We start from the raw sequence: 18,422 nt of genomic DNA on the forward strand, positions 1-18,422 counted from the left end.
AAATTTAACTTATAGCCCGAGAAGCCCCCAAATTCCGCTAACAGCTCCATCACCCCTGGCATTCCCCCTTCTGGATCCGCCACATACAACAGCAGGTCGTCCGCATACAGTGATACATGATGTTCCTCCCCACCCCGCACCAGACCCCTCCATCTCCCTGACTCCCTCAACGCCATAGCCAAAGGTTCAATCGCCAGTGCAAAGAGCAAGGGGGACAGGGGGCACCCCTGCCTGGTCCCACGGTAGAGCCTAAAGTACTCCGATCTCCTTCCATTGGTAACTACACTTGCCATCGGAGCCGCGTAGAGCAGCCTCACCCATTTGATGAATCCCTCCCCGAATCCGAACCGCTCCAGCACCTCCCACAGGTACCCCCACTCAACTCTATCAAACGCTTTCTTTGCATCCAGCGCCACCACTATCTCCGCCTCCCCTCCACTGCCGGCATCATAATAACATTTAGCAGTCTCCGCACATTCGTGTTGAGCTGCCGTCCCTTGACAAATCCTGTCTGATCCTCGTGTATCACCCCTGGCACACAGTCCTCTATCCTGGTGGCCAGGATCTTCGGCAGCAACTTAGCGTCAACATTGAGGAGCGAGATAGGCCTGTATGATCCACACTGCAAGGGGTCCTTATCCCGCTTTAGGATCAGAGAGATCAGTGCCCGCGACATCGTCGGGGGCAAAGCCCCCCCCCTCCATGCCTCATTGAAGGCTCGCACCAACACGGGGCCCACCAGATCCGCATACTTTTTATAAAATTCCACCGGGAACCCATCCGGCCCCGGCGCCTTACCTGACTGCATTTGTCCAATCCCCCTGACTAGCTCCTCCAACTCTATCGCCGCCCCCAGCCCCTCTACCAGCTCCTCTTGAACCTTTGGGAAACATAGCCTGTTCATGAAGCTCTCCATCCCCCCTCTCCCCATCGGGGGTTCTGACCGGTACAGTTCCTCGTAGAAGTCCCTAAAGACCCCATTCACTTCTGTCCCCTTCTGCACTATATTCCCACCCCCATCCGTCACTCCACCAATTTCCCTAGCCGCATCTCGCCTGCGGAGCTGATGCGCCAACATCCTGCTCGCCTTCTCCCCATACTCATATACCGCGCCCTGCGACCTCCTCCACTGTGTCTCCGCCTTTCTGGTTGTCAACAAGTCAAATTTGGCCTGCAAACTACGCCGTTCCACCAGCAACCCCTCCTCCGGTGCCTCCGCGTATCTCCTGTCCACATCCAGGAGCTCCCTCACCAGTCTCTCCCTCTCCTTCCTCTCCCTCCTTTCCCTATGGGCCCGGATGGAGATCAGCTCCCCCCGGATCACTGCTTTCAGAGCCTCCCAGACCATCTCCACCCGGACCTCCCCCGTGTCGTTGGTATCCAGATACCCCTCAATACTTCCCCGGACCCTCCTACACACCTCCTCATCAGCCAGCATCCCCACATCCAGGCGCCAGAGCGGGCGCTGGTCCCGCGCCTCCCCCATCTCCAGATCAACCCAGTGCGGAGCATGGTCTGAAATCGCTATGGCCGAATACTCGGCATCCTGCACCTTCGGGATCAATCCCCTGCTCAGGACGAAAAATCTAGTCGGGAATAAACCCTATGGACATGGGAGAAAAAGGAATACTCCCGCGCTCTCGGCCTCCCAAACCTCCAGGGATCCACCCCTCCCATCTGGTCCATAAACCCCCTCAGCACTTTGGCCGCCGCCGGTCTCCTACCCGTCCTTGAACTGGACCGGTCCAGTGGGGGATCCAGCACTGTGTTAAAGTCTCCCCCCATGATCAGGCCCCCCGCCTCCAGGTCCGGAATGCGGCCCAACAAGCGCCTCATGAAGCCGGCATCATCCCAATTCGGGGCATATACATTTACCAGCACCACCTTCTCTCCCTGCAGCCTACCCTTCACCATAATATATCTGCCCTCCTTGTCCGACACCACCTCAGCCGCCTCGAACGCCACCCTCTTCCCCACCAGAATCGCCACCCCCCGGTTCTTCGCATCCAATCCTGAGTGAAAAACCTGCCCCACCCACCCCTTCCTCAGACGAACCTGGTCCGCCACCTTCAAGTGGGTCTCCTGGAGCATAGCCACGTCCGCCTTCAGCCCCTTCAGATGAGAAAATACCCTAGTTCTCTTAACCGGCCCATTCAGTCCCCTCACGTTCCAGGTAATCAGCCGGATCAGAGCGAGTGGGTAGCTTTTACGACCCAGCTGGTGGTTCCCTCGGATGCACCAGTGCCCCATCAAAGGACTGAGGGAATCAGAGATCATGCTGAGGGAGCCAGCCCTCATTGGACACCGGCATCAGGATCCAACAAATTAGGGAACCTGGATTACTACTGAAAGATTTTGGTCCATACAGATACATTTAAAATGTGAAAATCCAATTTTATATTTTGAAACACAAACTTCAGGTGAAAATTTAAAAGAGCACAGTTTTGCCAAACGATTTTGTGGATCCCTATTCAATTGTTTACATTTGGAATTTTTAATTGTACATTCTATTCAATGATTTCCATTTTGTCGTCATGAACATGTTTGTGATCTTTCACCAATATACTATATTGTTGGATAATTACACTGTAAGATATGTTGGAACCAAATATACCAGGAAAGTTTGAGGTCTAATTATTGATCTTTGTTTGGATGGACAATTGTGTTCCGACTCAGTACCACTGAACATTGCACATTTGCCTCAATCTCGCCAGTTGAAGACATAGGGTAGAATTTAACAGAAACATTTCTAAGTTAATTTGTGGAGGATTTTGCAAGGAGCTTTTTGCCGGCGGGTTCCCCTCTGCTATCAAATGACACTTAGGGCTGGATAGCCCCGTCCGCCGCAAGAGTGGTACAGACAATGGGCAATGGAAACGTCCATTGACCCCAGGTGGCAATCTCTGGTCGCCGCTGAAGAATCACTCGCTCAGTCACACTTTTGGCTCCTGGAGAGTTTCTCACCGGTTTAGCCCACACTTAGAAATTTTTCAGCACTGGGGAACTGAACTCAGAGATTGGGCCGCCATTTTGAAAGGGTCCCTCCATCTCTAATTGGGGGCCCCCCTCTTCAGGGCCCCCACTCCAACCTCCCAGAGGGCCCTATTTTCCTGCGCTGCATCCTGTCACCCTTCTAACCCCCTTCCACACTCTTTTGATGAGCATAATCCACCTCCGGTCCTGACCTTTGGCAGTGCCACCCTGGCACCTGGGCCCTCTTGCACTGCCACCCTGGCACCCTGGATGTGCTCCTGTCAGCTTGTCAGTGGACACCCAGGCACTTTGGAGAACGCATTTAAAATGCCACGGTGCCCGTGTTCCAGGGGAAGGGGCAGGGAGTCACCCTGCATTATCCCTGGCCACCCAGAGCCTCTGTTGGCCGGGGAGACCACCTGGGTACTGTTCTGCCCGGTGATGTGCTTTCAATTGCACTTAAAGACTTGAATCGGTACAAGAGAGGCTTTATTACAGTTAGATGTTTATCCTCCGACTGCAGCTGGTAGAATGGCAGCTCAGGAGAACTCATACATATTTATACAGCTCCCTGTGGGCGGAGCTAGCTGGCAGGGGCTACCGGCGAACCTGTAGTACAGGTGCTGCTGTACATCCCCTAATACAGGCACACACACAATTACACAGTGGCGGATCACCACACATGGTCCATGTTTGTGTGGACCAGTATTGAACGGCGCCGAGAAGGGGGGGGGCAAAGTAAAACTCTTGCAGTTTTAAAGATGGCTGACAGGCAATCAGGTCCCTCCAGCACGCAATCAGAACTGAGACCAATTATTAAAAAATGCATGTTTTCTCAGTCAACCTTGGCTGACGAAGTTGCATTAAAAAATATGAACTGTTTGATGGAAATTAAAGTTGATGTAGCATGCAGCTTGTTAAAGGCTTTTTTGAAAAATTAATTTTTTAATAAAAAATATTTCTAACTGTGTGACTGACTCATGTGACATTTTGATGAGTTAAAACTGGTCTTATGGTAATTAATACTAAGGGGAAATTAGTCTCAGTTATCAAGAGCTACTTGTGATGTTTGATGAGGTAGGATGGTTATCCTTGATTAAGTCTGTAGCACAGCAAAAATACTGAAATGCAGAATAAATCTGATGGAGTTAAGTTATGGGGTCATTTAATTGTCTCATAGTTCTGGTGAGGAGCTGCACTCAAAGAGAGAGTAGATCAGAAAAAGAGTGATGTTTGAAGTCTTATCTTTAGCCATGCTCCTTTGGAGCAAACTGCCAATTGGGAGCATGGGGTCAGTGAAATTTCTTGACAATTGTATAGCTATCATTGGTCACAAAGAGGGTGAACGTACCGATAATTTAAGCAAAAGGATCATTGAATGTAAAAGATCGAAATACTTTACTGAAATTCATATGGGGAATTTCAATCCCAAAGTATCTGCTTTTCGTGCCCATGCAATGAATGTAATTGATGTTCTTTTATGCACCTTGGCTACAGTACAGGAGCTATTGTCGGAAGATCATGGTTGTAGTCTGCCAGCCACTCCACAGTCCATTTCAGATCTGAAATCATTGGCAACTGCTTTACTTGAGACAATTCACGACAAGAACATGGTTCTTCAGCATCAAAGACAGACTAACAGGCACGTATTGCATCTGCTTGATAACAAAGATAACAATCATGCTGTGGTTTTAAATGTGGTGATTTCCCATTGGTGCAGATAAGTAAATTATTACTATTGGTATATTACTCCTGGAAATAAGATTGAATTATAGTGTTATTGTTTTGATAGATTTAGTGCTTTGTCGCCACTGATCTGATTACTCAGTTGCAAAGTTGTTGCTTCCTTTTAACTGAATAAGGACTCTTCATTGAAAAGCACAGCTTATCTTCCAATTGAATAAATGTCCTGAAAATGGAAACCACAGGGGGAAGACTAAGAGCCCTGCCCTGGCTGGACTTTTCTGTATTACCTACAGTCAATGTTTTTTATCTGTGCAAATAATTCTTGAGGTAGCTTCTAATTCAGGCTTTTGAAACAGTGGCCGGATTCTCTGTAACAAATCTGTCCCGCTTTCACTGTTGGCGAGGACGGAGAATTTGCACGCCATTTGCTGGCAGCGGGATTTTCTCTTCCCGGCACTTGTCAATGTGATTTCCCATTGTTGCCACCCACGCCACCGGGAAACCTGTGGGTAGGGGTGCCCTGCCGACAGGACCCGAGAATCCAGCTGCCAGTGAATGGCTGGACAATTCCAGCCAATTTTCACATGCCATATTGCAATTCTTTACATTTGAAAATTTGCATATTTGTTTTCAAGCCTGTCAGGAATAGTGTAGCCCATATAGAGCAGCTGCCTTGAGTTTTGGTAAATTGCCTACTGGAGTTTATTTTTGTTTTGAAAATATGTTATTAAAGCATTTATAATTTTTAACTACAATTTTCAAGAGGAAAAAGAACAAAGTAAGTAACGCCCACCCACCCAACGAACAACCAGACCTAGCCATCATGGCTTACATACACAGTTCCCCAGTCCCCCTTTCTCACTAACTATTACCCGCCTCAACCAACTCTACCTACTCCCTCTTTCCCTTGACCCCACCCCACCCCTTTGTATCTGCTGACAGCTTAATTTTCCCCCAAAGAGTCAATAAACAGCTGCCACTTCCGGGCAAACCCTAGCATCGATCCTCTCAGGGCGAACTTGATCTTCTAAAACCTTTGAAATTAGGCCATGTCACTGACCCGCACGCCCGATTTTGGGGGTTCCAAGTCCCTTGACGCCAATAAGATCTGTCTCCCGAAGTCTCATTCAATTTAAGGTACTGCATAGAGCCCACATGATGGGGACAAGGATGAGTCGGTTTTTCGGGGGTGAAGACAGGTGTATTAGATGTTCGGGAAGCCCTGCGAATCATGCACATATGTTTTGGGCATGTCCGGCACTGGAGGAGTTCTGGAAGGGGGTGGCAGGGACGGTGTCGAGAGTGGTGGGGTCCAGGGTCAAGCCAGGATGGGGACTTGCGATCTTCGGGGTTGGGGTGGAACCGGGGGTACAGGAGGCGAGGGAGGCTGGAATATTAGCCTTTGCGTCCTTGGTGGCTCGGAGGAGGATCTTGATTCAGTGGAGGGACGAAAGGCCTCCGAGTGTTAACACCTGGTTAAACGACATGACAAACTTCATCCAATTGGAAAGGATCAAATTCGCCCTGAGAGGGTCGGTGCAGGGGTTTTTCAGGCGATGGCAACCCTTCCTAGACCTCTTGGATCAGAGATAGAAACTGAGGCCGTGACAGCAGCAACCCGGGAGGGGAGGGGAGGGTGGGAGGGAGGGGGGGGGGGGGAGGGGGGGAGGAGGGGGGACAAAGACGAAGGAAGTATGGTAGCGGTGGTGGCACGGGCAAGGCCTGCCCGAGGACGCTGCTAGAAATGATAAGTTGGTCTGACTGTCGGTTCGCCGGCGGGGGGGGGGGGGGGACCGCGCGAGTAGGGGGGGGGGGGGGGGACTTTTTTCTTTTTTTTTGTTAAGTAGGGGGGTTTGACTTTGTTTTGTTATAATTTAAATGTAAATGTAGGGGGGGTTAAAATGTCTGTATTTTGAAAAATTTCTTCAATAAAAATTATTTAAAAAAAAAAAAAGATCTGTCTCCCGGCTACCAGGTAGGCAAAGGCCAACACATCAGCCTCTCTCGCCCCCTGGTCTCCTGGGTCTTCCAACACACTAAATTTCACCACCTCTGGAAATCCTTGCCAGAATCTGCTAAGCTTCGGACATGCTCAAAACATATGGACATGATTCGTGGGCCCTCCAGCACACCTCCCACATCTATCCTCCACCCCTTCAAAGAACCTGCTCATAAGGGCCACAGTCATATGCGCCCTGTGGACCACCTTGAATTGTATCAAGCTACGCCTGGCACACAACGAGAACGCGTTAACTCTACTCAAGACATCCTCCCACAATCCCGCCTCTAATCCTTGCCCAACTCTTCCTCCCATTTTCGCTTTACCTCCCCTATCGGAGTTCTCTCCCATTCCATGAGCTCTTTATAAATTCTTGAGACCTTCCCCTCCCCCACCCCCGTTTTAGACATTACCTTGTCCTGTGTCCGCTGGGGCGGTATGTGTGGAAAGGTCGAAACCTGCCTCCGTGCAAAGTCCCTCACCTGCACGTAGCAGAACCCATTCCCACCTGGCAGCTCAAACTCCTTCCCCAAGCACGGAAAGCTACCGTCAATAAACAGGTCCCTTAACCACTCAATCCCAGCTCGCTGCCACCTCCGAAACCCGCATCTAGCCTCCCAGCACAAACCTGTGATTGCCACAAATTGGTACCGACACTCCCTGCACTCCCATATGCTTCCGCCACTGTCCCCACACTCTCAAAGCCGCCACTACCACCGCCTACTGGAGATTATGTAGGAATCCCATTATGTCCTCCAGCTCTTTGATGGTTGAAATTATATTAAATTAGATCTCTACATGCCAAAATAAAACATTAAATTTATTTGCAGTTTTAAGGAAGAAGATGCAAAGATTCTGCATATATGATGCTATGTAAGACAGAATCTTCTGATATAAATGAACTGGAAATGCTTTTTGAAAAAGTGTGTTTGACTCTTAGTTGCTTGAAATAAAACAAGAAGTCTTGATGTATTACTTTTTTTTTTATAAATTTAGATTACCCAATTATTTTTTCCAATTAAGGGGCAATTTAGTGTGGCCAATCCACCTACCCTGCACATTTTTTTGGGTTGTGGGGGCTAAACCCACGCAGACACGGGGAGAATGTGCAAACTTCACACGGACAGTGACCCAGAGCCGGGATCGAACCTGGGACCTCAGCGCCGTGAGGCGGTTGTGCTAACCACTAGGCCACCGTGCTGCCCGTCTTGATGTATTACTGAGATAAGGAATTATACTTCAAAGTTAAGTTGAACACTTGGATAGCTCTCGCAAGGCATTGCGAGCTGGATAGATCCTGGGGGTGGGGTCTCCCGGCATTTATCGACCACGTTGTGCCGCGGCGAGCTGCTTTTCCGGTGCAGCTTGGCCATTGGATCGCACCCAAAGGTCCACTTCTTTTATATCTTTTATTTCTTTGAAGACCAAAAGAACATCATGTGGCATCTGACAGTTCTCTTAAATTAAAGTAAAATATCTACAAGAACCCTTGCAACACGCTGCCTTCATCCACCTCCGTTTAAAATCTGACCTGGATTAACACATTCTTGCCTGGACCCAATAAATTAGTCATAGAATCATTTACAGCATAGAAGGAGGTCATTCTGCCCATTGAGTCTGTGCCTCCTCTTCATGGAGAAATCCAGTCTGTCCAATTACCCCACTCTATCCCCATAACCCTGTAACTTTATTTCCTTCATATGTCCATTGCATTTCCTTCTGCATCCACAACTCTCTGGATTGTGTGTTCTTGGTCATAACCACTCACTCCATAAAAAACATAGCACTTCCTCACATTCCCCCTGCATCTCTTGCCCAAAACCTTAAGGGCAGAATTTAATGGAAAAAATCTAATTTCATTTAAACCAAGAGTGGAAAATACCCCCCAGTCCCCCCAAGCCGTGACAGCTTTTCCAGTAACTTCTCCCTCCAAATTTTCACCCCATCCAACAGCTCCACTATCTCTCCTTCTACCAATATTTTGTCAGATTTGTCTTACTTAGCAAAGTGCTCATTAAGTACTCTAACCTTGCCCTGTGCCTCTAAACTTCTGTCAACCTCATTGTCCCGAGTAGGGCCAACTCCAACTCTTACAGCCGTTTACTATTTAGTACGGTCGAAGATGTTTAGGTTCCATTTTGTGTTGACTGCCATTCTATTCTCATGTTCTCTTTAATTCCAGTCTTAATTTCCTCCTCAATTCCCCGCTCAACCTATTGTATTGACCTGAATCTCGCTTGAAAAATTCACCTGATGTGCACCTTTCTTTTGTTTGATCATAATCTCTATCTGCCACGGAGCCATGGTTTTGGTTCCCCCACCTTTTTTCCTTGTGGGAATGTACCTAGCCAGTATCTGAGACATCTCCTTTAAAGATCACCCATTGTTTTGTTACACTTTTTGTATCTTCAGTTCCATTTTATCCTGGCTAGCTCCCTTTTCATAGATAGGCTGAGTGAGTGTGCAAAATTCTAGCAGATGGAGTATAATGTGGGAAAATCGGAAGAATAAAAAAAGCAGAGTATTACTTAAACAGAAAACAGCTGCAAAATTCCAAGGTGCAGAGGGATCTAGGTGTTCTGTGCGTAAGTCACAATGTTAGTTTGCAGGTACAGCAAATAATCAGAAAGCCTAATGGAATGCTTTCCTTTATTACGAGAGGAACTGAACATAAAAGTAATGATGTGGGGTGGGATTCCCTGATGGGACGGAGAATTGAGCGTTGGGGCAAAATCAGGATCGGCGCCAGGCACCGACCTGATCGCTAAACTCCGACCTCCTTAATTGAGGTCCACACTGCACGTCAGCTGGAGCATGTAAATGGGTCTTAGGACCCATTTGCATTTAGTAGGCCCGGCAACCTATGCTCAGGCCCTTCGTGATCCTCCAATTCCTGTGGCCAGGAATCGTGTGGGCGTGGATCGCTTGTGGACTCTACCAGCGTAGCCCAGGCGTGGTAGACCTTCTGGTGGGCCAAGGGGGGTCCCTCTTTTACAGGGGTCCATATAGCATCATAAACTTTGGGAAGGTGGCCAATTAAGAAGCCTACTTGGCATTTGTTGTCCAGCTAAGGACATAGAACATAGGATCAGGAGTAGGCAATTCAGCGCATCGATCCTGCTCTGCTTTTCAAGGCTGATTATCCATTTCAATGCCCTTTTTCCCCACACTATCCCCATATCCCCTTCTGCTATTTAGAAATCTGTTAATCTCTGCTTGAAACATACGCAGTGACTGAGCTTCCACAGCCCCCTGAGGTAGAGAATTCCAAAGATTCATAAACCTCTCAATAAAAAAAAAAAATTCTGCTCATCTTGGTCCGAAGAGCTTCCCCATTATTTGGAAATGATGTTCCCTGGATCCACCAACACAGGAAACATCGTACCTCCATCGATCTTGACTATCTCTTTTAAGGATTTTGTAGGTTTCAATTCGATCACCTCTCATCGTCAAAATTCTTGAGAATTAATACCAAAATGGACTGGTTGGGTCGTGTGTTTGTTTCCATGCTGTAATTTTCATGTCAATCTCGCCTGGAATTGCAAGTGTAAACTTCAGATGAAGTGCAGATATCGGCTGGTGGAAACCTAGACCAAAGCCAGCACATGTTATTCGGTCTCGCTTTGAAAGTCAGGCATTCTCACCTCAATTCCTATCTCCCCATTTATAATGGAAACTGCCAGTGTAAGTTGTCCAATGTTATTATTACACTAATATACCTCCTGCTAATAGCTGTACCTGCGCTGGAGTTTGCTAGGGGGGCATAATTACTGTGCGGCCTGTTTACTTACGCTGTTTGCATTGTAATAGGAGGTATAGAAATTCACAGCTGGAAGAGTTGAAGAGAAGCACACAGTGATATAATTTTTAATACATTATAAATGATAGTCACTGCCATCAGCCAACCCATTTAAATTAAGGAGCTGCCATGCTAGACTTTTGAAGTTAGTTTTTATGGCACATATCAGAATGAAAATTCTCGTCGCTATCTCTACACATGACATGAGGGACTAATATTCTTTGATTAATACATGAAATGATAATATTGGTGTGTTTATACTTTGGTGTTATTTTCTTTGTTGAGGCAAAGTGAATGTTTAAATTGCTTCATGAATATATTGAAAGCAGTTTTGTTTACCAGCCTCTCTGAAATTATTCCAATCTCTGCAGAATTCTGGGTAATCGTGTGGCTGAATTAGAAAAAAAACTGAGGACATTGGAAGTTTCTGGTTTGTGGAGTCTCCCAGGTGAACTTTGTCTCTTGGAATCTTATCTTCCTTTATTTTAATGTGCTTTATGTTGTAGTCTCTTTGCTATTTTTAGATTAAATCTTCAAGCAGTCCAAGAGGTTTTTTTTTACAATGCTATGAACTACTGAAATTACTTTAGATTCAGGTCAAGCATGCCAGAAAATCTGACATTGGAGTGAGGCGTCACTGAATAGTCTAACCTTTCTCAATATAGTTGATTATGTTATTCCAGTTGACATTAGAAATTGCTGTTCTGCGTGTTTACAACTGTCCGTGACCTTTAACAGCATTTCTGGCCTTTTTGGCAATCCTTTTTTGTGTTTGTGCTTCTGTGTCTGCATTTGCTGAAGTTGCTTTGCGTCTGCATTTGACATGCTTGGTTCTACACTGTCATCTGCCAGTATTCATTTCAAGAATGCAAATGTTTACTGAAGTTAGTGACGTAACACATTATATGGTGTTCTGTACTTGGTGTCGCACCACACCTGAGTAGATATTTGAAACTTGACGTCAGTGGATTTCGGCCCTCCGATTATGCCATAGAATACGCACATAATTTACTGAAAACATTCAAATGAAATTTTGCTTTCTTGTTGTTTTAGTGGAGAGATTGATCAATTTATTTTTCAAGTGCCAACAACTTTGCTAAAATAAAAGAACATGAAGTTTCAACTATATGAGCTATGTGGTCCTATTTTAGTATTCCAGCCTGTAATTTCCAGATCCTCAAGTTAGCTACCATTTTAAAAAACTTCTTTCACGGGACGTGGATGTCACTGGTTAGGCCAGCATTTATTGTCCATTCCTACGTGCCCTTCAGAAGGTGGTGGTAGCAGCTGACTTGAACTATTGCAGTCCTATGTGGTACAGGCACACCCACAGTGCTGTTAGGAAGAGAGTTGGAAGATTTTGCCTTTGACAAGGTCCCTCATGGCAGACTGATACAAAAGGTGAAGTCACATGGGATCAGAGGTTTGCTGGCAAGATGGATACAGAACTGGCTAGGTCATAGAAGGCAGTGAGTAGCAATGGAAGGGTGCTTTTCTGATTGGAGGGCTGTGACTAGTGGTGTTCCGCAGGGATCAGCACTGGGACGTTTGCTGTTCATAGTATATATAAATGATTTGGAGGAAAATGTAACTGGTCGAATTAGTAAGTTTGCGGTGACACAAAGGTTGGTGGAATTGCGAATAGCGATGAGGAGTGTCAGAGGATACAGCAGGATTTAGATCGTCTGAGACTTGGACGGAGAGATGGCAGGTGGAGTTTAATCTGGACAAATGTGAGGTAGTGCATTTTGGAAGGTCTAATACAGGTAGGGAATATACAGTGAATGACAGAACCCTGAAGAGTATTGACAGTCAGAAAGATCTAGGTTGACAGGTCCACAGGTCACTGAAAGGAGCAACACAGGTGGAGAAGGTAGTCAAGAAGGCATACGGCATGCTTGCCTTCATTGGCCGGGTCATTGAGTATAGAAATTGGCAAGTCATGTTGCAGCTGTATAGAACCTTAGTTAGGCCACACTTGGAGTATAGTGTTCAATTCTGGTTGCCACACTACTAGAAGGATGTAGAGGCTTTAGAGAGGGTGCAGAAGAGATTTACCAGGATGTTGTCTGGTATGGAGGGCATTAGCTATGAGGAGAGTTTGAATAAACTCGGTTTGTTCTCACCGGAACGACAGAGATTGAGGGGCGACCTGATAGAGGTCTACAAAATTATGAGAGGCATAGACAGAGTGGATAGTCAGAGACTTTTTCCCAGGGTAGAGGGGACAATTACTAGGGGGCATATGTTTAAGGTGCGAGGGGCAAGGTTTAGAGGAGATGTACGAGGCAAGTTTTTTACACAGAGGATAGTGGGTGCCTGGAACTCGCTGCCGGAGGAGGTGGTGGAAGCAGGGACGATAGTGACGTTTAAGGGACATCTTGACAAATACATGAATAGGATGGGATTAGAGGGATACAGACCCTGGAAATGTAGAAGGTTTTAGTTTAGACGGGCAGATTGGTCGGTGCAGGCTTGTAGGGCCGAAGGGCCTGTTCCTGTGCTGTACTTTTCTTTGTTCTTTGTTATTTTTACCCAGCAATAGAGAAGGAACAGCGACGCAGTTCCAAGTCAGAATGATATGTCGCTTGGAGGGCAACTTGCAGATGCCGGTATTTCCAAGTAGCTGCCCTTGTTATGTTTGGAAGGTGCTGCCGAAGGAACCTTGGTGAGTTGCTGCAGTGCATCTTGTATATCGCACACATCGCTGTCACTGTGCAGCCATGGTGGATGGAGTAAATATTAAAGGTGGTGGATGGGGTGCCATTCAAGGAGACTGCTTTGTCCTGGATGGTGTCAAACGTCTTGAGCATTGTTGGAGTTGAACTCATCCAGACAAGTGGAGAGTATTCTGTCACACTCCTAACTTGTGTCTTGGTTTACAGGTTTGGGGAGTCTGGAGGTGAGTTACTCACCGCAGAATTCCCAGCCTCTACCCTGCTCTTGTAACCACTGTATTTATATAGCTAGTCCAGTTCAGTTAGTAACCCCAGGATGGTGATAGTGAGGGATTCAATGAAGATAGTGCAATTGAATGTCAAGGAGAAATGTTTAGATTCTCTCTTATTGGAGATGGCCATTGCCTGACACATATATGGCGTGAATGTTACATGCCATGTATCAGCCAGAGCCTGAATGTTGTCCAGGTCTTGCTGCATAGGGATATGAACTGCCTTGGTATTTGAAGAGTCGCAAATGGTTCTGGACATTGTGCTAACATCAGGGAATGTCCCCACTTCTGACCTTATGATGAGAGAAGGTCATTGATGATACAGCTCAAGATCGCTGAGCCTAGGACATTACTCTGATAACCCCCTGAAGCAATGTCCCAGGACCAAGGTGATTGACCTCCAACAACCACCTTCCTTTGTGCTATCTATGACTCCAAACAGTTGAGAGTTTCCCTTAGATACCCATTAACTTCAGTTTCACTAGGGATCCTTGATGCCACACTCAGTCAAATGTTGCCTTGATGTCAAACGCAGTCACTCTTGCCTTACCTCTGGCGTTCAGCTCTTTTGTCCATGAATGGACCAAGGTTATAATGAGGTCAGGAGCTGTCTGGCCCTGGCGGAACTCAAACAGAACATCAGTGAGCAGATTACTGCCATTTGATAGCACTGTTGATATGAAGTGCCTTCTGCTCTGCTGTGGAATATCCCATTTCAGGAAATTAATGTAAAGAAAGAAGTCTACAATTTCATATCACCCTGAGAAAGGTAACATTTTTCTCTCCCTTTTGTAAGTCTCCTGTGCTTTGAACCATTCTCTAGATGAGCAGAGTGAACAAACCATGGTCTCTTCCAGCATTGCTAGAATTTATCAGTGGTTCTATACAAATGTTCCTCAGCCTGTATTGTGCCACATATCTTCTGGGATGTGCCCTGGGTCTTAACCTCCAGTCCAGTTTTTAAAAAAATGTTTGAAGATATTTCAACATTTTTGTATCCATTGTAATAACTAGAGGTTGCACATGCAAGGGTTGGCCCAGAGCCCATTTTCTTAACAATAATGTAGAGGGTGGGCTGTGGTGGTTGTACTGGATTCGAGCCATTTTCATCACCCTGGGAGTCATGCAGAATGATCTTTCGTCTGTGAGGGCATTGATCGGCAGAGGAGAGGAGTTAAGCTTGCTTTAAAAGAAAAAGGGAAGTAGGATTTTCTACTGGGGTTTCTTTCTAATGGGGAAGGGAAAAGTCTAGTTTTCCATGCGAGAATAGTGGTATTAGAAGTGGTTTTGTGTCAGATTTCTTTATTGGGGATGGGGAAAATCCAGAATTATTTCTAAAAGCTGGGGAAGGGAACCAATCCTCTGTAGAGCTCAGGCACAATTCCTTCTCTGCATAGGAGAGGCATTAGTTTGCTGATTTTTTGGATGGGGTTCAGGATAGAGACCTGCTCTGTTGCCAATTGTTCCAAGGGAGAGAATGAATAGGATTCTGGGGAAAAGGCAGATAGAAATGGGAGTGGAAGAGTGTGGAGGCACAGAAAATGGATTGAGAAAAGAGACGGCAAATTGAGAGGGGAGTGGGAAAAGAGGGAAATGTGCTGGAATGGGGTGGAGAGAGAGAATTGGAATAAGATTTGGGGAGGGTGGAAATCATGACAATGTAGTGGGCTATCTAACGCAACATACTGTTTGGTTCGGGAGAGCAGTCGCAAAGTCCGAATGTTCCATGGTGAAAATAAAAGTATTCCAACACCTGTGGTTGTGATGTGGGATGGTGAGAAGTGGGGGATGAAGAGGAGGACCAAGATGTTGCTTTTCTGCAGAAAGTGGGGCTTAAGGCCAAAGTGCATCTCAGTGCTGGTGGGTGTTAGATCAACATGTTTCTAACTGGAATGGGAGGCCTTGAACCTCTTCTGTGGAGGGGAGAGGATGTATGTAAGATGAATCTTTTGCTCAGTTTGTTGGAGAGGGGGAGTAAGGTTTTAACACATTTTGCAGGTGGGGGCGAGGCAGGAAGTGATCTAGCTGTTTTGGTTGTAGCTAAATGTCTTTTTGAATAACGCCTACCACTTGCTAGGCTATTACAGATCTGCAATTGCCCCTGTGTGCTTCTCTCAGTGATCAAAGGGTTTTTCTGGAATTTTCCTTCCTGCTCCGATATGGGCCAAGCTTCTTCCCAGCTGCTGCTTGTGGTGCTCTGGGTGGTTGAGATGTGGAGCTCTGTCAGGAGGAGGGAGAGCCAATACGAGGACTCAGGATTATTTTTAGACACCTGGATTGTAAACTGTATCTGTCTTTCTCAATCCTGGGCACTGCACAATTTTGTGGAATTGTCAAAGCCATTGCCATTGGGGCCATTTAATACCAGAGGTGTTGTGGATGACTCTTGCTGCTTCTACTCTCTGTTTTCTGCTTTCATCCAGATAAATTGCCCAAGAGAATAGCTTAAATGTGGATGGAGAACATGTTATTGTAGTCTTTTATGGCCTATTTGCATCTTATGCAAAATCACTCCAGTGTGGCCTGGATCAGCTTAAATCAGCTTGAAGCAGGTTGCATTATTCAAATAAGCATTTGGAAAATTGCAACAGTTCTTAACTCAAGTGTGTTGTGACTATCAACACTGTTGTGATGCCATGACAGGAATACCAGATCAGATTAATCATTAATTTAATTTGTAGGACTCTAATTAATTGATAAAACCGACATATCTGCACACGATTGCATATTTACAAATATGCCAAGTCGATGAAAGTTCTAATCTATAAATAACTAAAGTCTATTTACTCATTTACCATAACAAACCATCTAACCTCCCTATACACTGATGTGTTTTGCAGACAATGGGCTGGATTCTCCCAAAATGGGACAATGCCCCCATGCCAACGTAAAACGATGGTGTTTCATTCTGAAGATTCCTGGGGAAATGTGGAGCCGATTCACTGACCTGCAGGGGGCTAGCAGGGACCCAGAGTAGTTCATGCAGCTTTAGCTGCGAATACAGGCCTCCGCACTTCCAGTTTTGAGTCCGCGCATGCGCACGGCGGCGGCCTCCAGAGGCTGTGCCGAGTGCTATGGCGGATTCGGACCCCGGAGACAGACTAAAAATGTAGACCTCCCCACAATCGGCCGCAAGTCCGAAGATCCGACCGCGCTGATCTGTCCCCCAGCCGCCTATAAGGCTTCCCCCGGTGTCTGATCCCCCTGCCCCCCACCAGGCCGGTCGCGGACTGAGTCCACAGCCGCCACGCGAGCATCCCGACCGGCAATAGCAGGTTAGCTCCACGCCGTTGGGAAATCGGCCGATCGGGACGGTGGATCACTGGGGTAGCCTCTGGCAATGTGCTCCCAGCCGCACGGAGTACTCCGCGATCATGCCGATTCTCGGGTCCTGGAGAATCGCTGGACCGGCGCCGGGCCCGATTGTGGCGTGAAATTGGATTCTCCGCCCCCGTGCCGAATGCAATTTCGGCGCGGGTCTGCAGAGAATCCAACCTAATAAATTTAGAATATTCAGAAACATTGGTGTAGGGGAAGCTGATAACAGTTGAAGTACTTGGCAAGGTCAGAGACAGGGTTAACGGTAGCAGTGCATTATGACTTTTTTTGTTCCATTTCCTGCCCTGCACCTGACTGAATTGACAAACTGGTCAGCAGCTGGGTTGGGAAATGAGCCAGGATTTGCGGCCGCAGCCAGGGACCCTTGGGGATCGTTGCTGGCTGTTCAGAGCAAAGGACGTGAGGAAAGAGGATCTCTTAATGGGGCTGGGGGAATGAAATGTGGAATTTTGCTAATCAAGGCAGAGTGGAGAAAGTGGCCACTGAGGTTGGGAAAGTGGGAAGGGTTGAATGGAGGTCAGCAATCGCAGCGGTGGAGACAAGGAAGCCATGGTGGGCAAAGGAGAGATAGAACAATCCCTGATGTCTAAAAGAGAGCTCCAGGTCCAAAAGGAGTTGTGGAAAAGGTATTTACCTTGTCGAGCCGGCAACTCCCCCCTCCATTTTAGGACTGTATTTCCTGACCTCTGAGAAATCTGCACAGCAACAGTAAATTTGTACATGAATGTGTTAATAAAGATTCCCACCTCTCCACAGCTTCCACGGTATTCAGTTATTAAAAACCGAGAAGGTATGTTCTTTCCCACCCCCCATCCCCATTCACGTGACGTTTCCTAGTTGTCATTGGGGATTGGGATAAATATCAGGCTCATTGTGTTAATTGTAAAGTCTAGCATCATCAGCATTGACACCTATGAAGACCCAGGAAGCCATTTTAAACACGAGTTTATTGTAGTCATAGAAAGCAGCCACTACGGTGGTGTACACACAATAAGTCCCCTTCAGGATTACCAGAATGCCGGTCTCTGTCCGGGTTGGCTTTTACATAGCCCGGTAACAAACCCCAGCTGGGCAGGCCTCCTCCAACCAACGGTGAAGCTTGTATTCCACCAGTCCCACGGGGAGGTCAACCTAGGGTATTGCATGGGCCCTAATTCTCTGGGTGTTACTACAACCTCCTCCACCCCCCCCCCCCCCCCCCCCCCCGAATTGGCCAGCTGAGGGGGCTTTCATCGCCACTTCACATGTGGCTAGGCCTCTGCCAGCATTGGAGCTGGATCGGAGGGTGTGGATCGAGTCGTCCATCACCTTTTTTATGACGAATGATGGAGGGTTACTGCCAGGGATTCAGCTTTGGTAACCGGTAAATACTGATGCTTCCGTTTCCGTGTCCATGTCTGAGGCCGAGTCATCGTTGTCCTGTCAGTCTGGATGCTGGCCCACATTGGCTTGTGCCTCTTGGCTGTATGGCAGTTTGAGGGGCAGCGGAGGCACTGATGTGCCTGGCATGGTTTGCTCTGAGGCGGGTTCCCTGACCTTGAGGTGGCCCACGTGTTTCCTTATGGTCTCGGGTTCTGACCTTGAATGAAATGGGGCCTGTTCTCTCCATCACGACCCGAGGGACCCACTTGGCCCCAACCCCGAAATAACAGACATGCATGGTGTCTCCTGCTTTA

The 18,422-nt window shown here is 47.1% G+C and overlaps 1 protein-coding gene across 4 annotated transcripts in view; it reads left to right on the forward strand.

Annotated features, from left to right (window-relative positions):
* LOC119963019 (coiled-coil domain-containing protein 149-like) overlaps positions 1–18,422 on the forward strand; it is a 164,414-nt gene that overhangs the window by 123,240 nt on the left and 22,752 nt on the right. For all 4 annotated transcript variants that reach the window (XM_038791475.1, XM_038791476.1, XM_038791477.1 and 1 more), the window contains exons 9-10: positions 4,471–4,615; positions 10,829–10,905. In XM_038791475.1, the coding sequence (XP_038647403.1) occupies positions 4,471–4,615; positions 10,829–10,905 (222 nt within the window). The remainder of the gene's footprint in view (positions 1–4,470; positions 4,616–10,828; positions 10,906–18,422) is intronic.

The sequence above is a fragment of the Scyliorhinus canicula genome, chromosome 3 (genome assembly GCF_902713615.1).
Source record: "Scyliorhinus canicula chromosome 3, sScyCan1.1, whole genome shotgun sequence".
In the NCBI taxonomy this organism is placed as follows: Eukaryota; Metazoa; Chordata; class Chondrichthyes; order Carcharhiniformes; family Scyliorhinidae; genus Scyliorhinus; species Scyliorhinus canicula.